Below are 5,007 nucleotides of genomic sequence, written 5' to 3'. Positions count from 1 at the left end.
ACATCCAAACATAGCGTAAGCTTAACTGATTGTGGAATCTCTAAAGGCGAAAGTTAAATTCCGAATGGTTTGAGTTTTGTGACAGATCCGAACGACTTTTTAGTTGTATGATCGCGATCTAGTGACCAGGACCGGCAGTTAGCGTTTTAAAAAGGAAAAGTTGCCGTTTGAGACGTCACGGCCGCGCGAGATTTGCGTTCGGCAACAGAAGGTTTGGTACTGATACTTCAGTGAGATTCCATGAGCCCATCCAATGAGCATCTAAACAAGTGAATTTGTATACATGTCCATCATAGTGTCTTCACTGAATTATAATTGAAACCAGTTCAATACGTAAGCCTTCAATAAATATATCCAAACATAGCGTAAGCTTAACTGACTGTGGAATCTCTAAAGGCGAAAGTTAAATTTCCAATGGTTTGAGTTTTGTGACATATCCGAACGACTTTTTAGTTGTATGATCGCGATCCAGTGACTAGGACCGACAGTTAGCGTTTTAAAAAGGAAAAGTTGCCGTTTGAGACGTCACGGCCACGCGAGATTTGCGTTCGGCAACAGAAGGTGGGCATTGATTATGGGTTTCCGTTTTCCACCAACTTTGATATGGTGAGCCGCATTGTAAATCCAAAAATAAATTATCATTAACAGGTATCGAACTCAGCTCTCCTATAAAAGGCCTTAGCAATACAACGATCTCATCCAAACGCTTTTGTTGTCTAATATAAAGAAATCAACACTTTTGAACCCTCTTTTTTCAACTACCAGCTCATGTATCCAACATTTTTTGCATCTGATGCATGTGCCACACTAGCTAATCACCGTTAGATGAAGTCCTTACGTGAATAACAGACTTGAGATTATACAATCATATGCACACATAAGACATCGTATGCAAAGGTATTTTGTTTCTTGATTGTATATATATGGATATTTCTAGGGTTGTATTTTCACGGGTTTCTTTGGTGCATCGTCAAATATTATACTTCATGTGATGGAGGTAGGCCAATGCCTTTTCAAAAAGGTTTTTGGAACATAACATTGATATAGCGTGATAATTACGCATTGTAGACCTGATAACCTTCGTAAAAATACCGTGGTATGTCCGATCCAAAGATTTTTTTTTTAAAATACCCCGATAACTTATATGTAAATAGCATGGTATTTTACGCACTGCAGACCTGGTAACTTATGTCCAAATACCATGGTAATTTTGGTCCGGAAAAAAGTTGTTAAAAACATAGCCGATAACTTCTGTGCAAATAGCATGATAATGTACTTACCGCAGACCTGATAATTTTTGTACAAATACCATGATAGCGTGGATCCGGAGAAAAAAGTTGTTAAAACCATATCGGCTAGTATAGCCTATCCATTAGCCACTTCATCTCCCATATTGTTTTGGCCATGTGCGGTGGTGCATGCCAAAAAAAGACCTTGTTTTCTTAGAGAAAAACATATCGTGGTTTTGGAGGAGATACTTGTACTTTGATCGGGAAAAAGAATTATTTGAAAAATGCGAATCAACCTGTGGTTGAGATGGTTAGGTGGACAGTGGTATCCCCAACCCACCAGGGTTCAAATCCTGGTGCTCGCATTATTCCTGGATTTATTTCAGGATTTCCGGCGATGCGCTTTCAGTGGGAGGAGACGTTCCCGTCGACGACGAGGCGCCTATGGTGGCTTCGTAAATCTCAAGATAATATGTCGGCTCAGTCTCTCGGAGGTGCTCATAGGGGTAGGGTGTACGTGTGTGCGTTCATAGGGGTGAGTGTGTGCGCGTATATATGAGCGCTTGTGTCTGTACTGATGCTCAAAAAAAAGAATTATTTGAAAAATGACTCAGGTATCTTCCGTGTAAATAACACTATAATCTACGCACCATGGGCCTATAACAAACAGCTGTGATAACTTTTGATCAGAGGGAAAAGTGTTGAGACATACCTCGATAATTACTATGTAAATAGCATGGTACTTACGCACCGCAAACCTGAAAACTCACATACAAGCTCCATGACAAAAAAATTTGCCCGGGGAAACATGTTGAACAATATAGCCCAGTAACTTATATATAAATATTATGGTAATGTACACACAACAAAGCTGATAACTCCCCGGAAAAAAGAGCTGATAACTCATGCACAAACACTACAGTAACGTTTTGACTCGGGGAAAAAGTTATTGAAAAACAAACACCGATAACTCTTTGTAAATAGGATGGCAAATGCGCACAACGGAGCCGATAACTCACGTACAAACACCGCAGTAACTTTTTTGATGCCAGGGAAAAAGTTGTTGAAAACCATACCTCGGTAACTTCTGTACAAATAGCATGGTAATATACGCAGAACGGTGCTAATAACTACGTACAAATACCGCGATAATATTCAATCGCTTACTTCGTAATTTACGAACAAACACCCGTGATAACTTTGACCCGGAAAAATGAAGTTGTTCAAAACATAACCTCGGTAATTTTGATCCGGAGAAATGAAGTTGTTAAAATACATATGTCTGATAACTTCTTCATAAATAGCATTGTATTTTTATGCACCACAGACCTAGGTGGCCGACGGGGTGGTCTGGCCGTCCGGCACACGCCTAAACGGGTCTGGCCTCACACAAACGCAAACCGCAAAGTTTTATTTATAAGCAGGCCCTTCTGAGCTTGCACGTGGACCTCACCTGGTGGCACTGCTACTGCTGCCTCCTGCACTTGGGGACAAGGCGCAGCGGAGCCAGCGGCGGCGTGATCAGTCCCGGCGCCTCGTTCATGTCTAGACGTGCCTCGGCGGGGATTTCCCAGTCGAAGTGGCGCACAAGGCTGCAGAGCGCGATCTCCAGCACCGGCATCGCGAAGCTGATGCCGGGGCAGAGCCGCCGGCCGGCGCCGAACGGGAGGAGCTGGTAGTCGTTCCCCCGCAGGTCCACGCCCTGCGCGCTGCCGCCGCCCAGGAATCGCTCCGGCCAGAACTCCTCCGCCGTTGCTCCCCACGCCGCCGGGTCCCTCCCGATCGCCCACGCGTTGACGAAGAGCGCAGTCTCAGCTGGGATCTCGTAGCCCTGCACGACCGCCGCGGTCGTCGACTGGTGCGGGATGAGGAGCGGTGCCGCCGGGTGGAGCCGGAGCACCTCCTTCAGCACCGCCCTGAGGTACTCCATCCTGCTCAGGTCGTCTTCCTCGATGGTCGGTTTGCCTTCGGTGACTCGATCTATCTCGTCCTGCAGCTTGGCTATTGCCCGCGGGTTCCCGACGAGCTCCGCCATGGCCCATTCCAACGTGACCGATGCTGTGTCTGTCCCGCCGGCTATCATGTCCTGCATACACGCAAGAGCAGAGCACCAAAGAAAGGATGTTAAAATTTGCTGAGAGATTAAAACCAAACGGATTCTGTGATCGCTCGACGACCACCTTGATGAGGCTTTTGATGCGATCGTTGGTGAGCTCGAGTCCGGCGGCGCCTTCTTCCCTAAGCCGCAGCAGGACGTCGAGGAAGCTCTCCTCCCCTGCGCCGTTGTCTGGCTTCTTCTCAAGGTGCTCTGCGATTATCTCTGATAGGAACTTGTCCCACTGTTCGAGCTCGGCGTCGAGCCTCTTCTCGAGACCCGTCGCCCACCTAACCACCTTCGCCGCCGCGTCGGGGAGCACGTCATCCGCCTGGAGCCCCGACATGATCGCTGCGGAGTTACCCAAAAGCTTTTTTAGCTTCTCGGCCGTGGCACCTGCGGCGCCGGTGGTCGCGCGGGTGACCACCGCGTTGCTGTAGGCGGACAGGAGCTCCCTCAGCTCCACAATCTCACCCGCCTCCGCGGCGCGGCGCACCCCGGCGACGAGGGCGGCCGCCTCGGCGGCCCGCACGGGGGCGAACGAGTCGGCACGGCGCGGGGAGAGGAGGTGGACGACGGCCATCTTCTTGCTGCGGCGCCAGGCGTCGCCGTAGGGTGCGAAGGAGACGTTGGTGGAGCCGTACGTCAGCTTGTCGGCCGGCGCGCTGGGCACGCGGGAGGCGAAGGCGAGGTCGTGGTTCTTGTACAGGCCCGCCGCCGCGGCCGCCGTGGAAACCACCAGCGTCCGCCTGCGCCCGAGCTGCAACAGCAGGAGGCCGCCATCGGTGCCGTACCGAGCGTGCAGCTCGCGCAAGGAGCGGTGCGGGTGGCGGCCAAGGAGGTGGAGGTGGCCGAGCAGCGGACGCGACGGCGGCGAGGGCGGGAGCTTGCCACTTCTGCTGCCTCGAGCCTTCCAAACGACGTAGCAGAAGGTCAAGAGCACCGCGACGAGGACGGCGTACGGAGACATCCTCCTTCCGCCGGAAATGTGTTGTCCGATTCAACGGAAAAATGTGTTGCCTGGAACTGGAAACATATCGTGCGGCGTTGTGTGCGGGTATGCGGCGTTGTGAGGTTGAACAGCAGCCACGGCAGTGTTCTTGTCCAGCACTCCATTTTTGTCCATGTGATGTGATCGTGCCAAAAAATTCGTGGGTGGTTGCCATGATTGAGATGTCTTTGGGTGGTTGCCTTGTACAGTAGATTTTGGGTGATTGCCATCCTTGATACTCCCTCGTGGTTTATTGGTCCTTTCATATTTGATGGTTTATTAGTCCCTTCATATTTGATGTTAAATTTTGATCATAAATTTCTCTATCCTTATAAAAAATTGAGTTGGTGATGATGGTCTGTATGCCATCCTGCAATATAGTCCGTCCAATCTATATCTGACCGATAGAAAACATACTATGGCAATTTTACAAAAAGATACCCGCACATCTCTTCACATTTGCATATAAGGTCGTTACTTGTTCATCCTTATCTCCCACAACCTCATTGTTGAGCAATTAAAAATGAAAGCCTCTGGAACAATCTGACATGGTGGTTGCTGCCGGCATCGTCTATCCCCATGCCTCCGCTCGGTCCGACCACCTACCACCATCACACCCCACTCCTCCTCACCTTATCTATCCTCGTTATCGTCTCCCCCACTTCGCTCAGTCTGAGCTGTTAGGACACGGA

The 5,007-nt window shown here is 49.4% G+C and overlaps 1 protein-coding gene across 1 annotated transcript; it reads right to left on the bottom strand.

Annotated features, from left to right (window-relative positions):
- Nucleotides 1-2,428: 2,428 nt before the first annotated feature.
- On the bottom strand, nucleotides 2,429-4,411 carry LOC123122282 (cytochrome P450 71A1). The gene is made up of 2 exons (XM_044542461.1): nucleotides 3,410-4,411; nucleotides 2,429-3,315 (listed from the first exon to the last, which is right to left on the bottom strand). The coding sequence occupies exons 1-2, from the start codon at nucleotides 4,292-4,294 to the stop codon at nucleotides 2,695-2,697; spliced, it is 1,506 nt and encodes a 501-aa protein (XP_044398396.1). The 5' UTR covers nucleotides 4,295-4,411; the 3' UTR covers nucleotides 2,429-2,694.
- Between the last annotated feature and the right edge of the window lie 596 nt (nucleotides 4,412-5,007).

This window comes from Triticum aestivum, chromosome 5D (genome assembly GCF_018294505.1).
Source record: "Triticum aestivum cultivar Chinese Spring chromosome 5D, IWGSC CS RefSeq v2.1, whole genome shotgun sequence".
Lineage (NCBI taxonomy): Eukaryota > Viridiplantae > Streptophyta > Magnoliopsida > Poales > Poaceae > Triticum > Triticum aestivum.
This window is presented reverse-complemented; position numbering and strand designations above follow the sequence as displayed.

Bases quoted from the DNA above. Each gene is read 5' to 3' on its own strand.
- LOC123122282 (XM_044542461.1), bottom strand. From the start codon at position 4,294: ATGTCTCCGTACGCCGTCCTCGTCGCGGTGCTCTTGACCTTCTGCTAC. The intron at 3,316-3,409 runs GTGGTCGTCGAG...GCGTGTATGCAG, and splicing joins GCATCAAAAGCCTCATCAAG to GACATGATAGCCGGCGGGAC.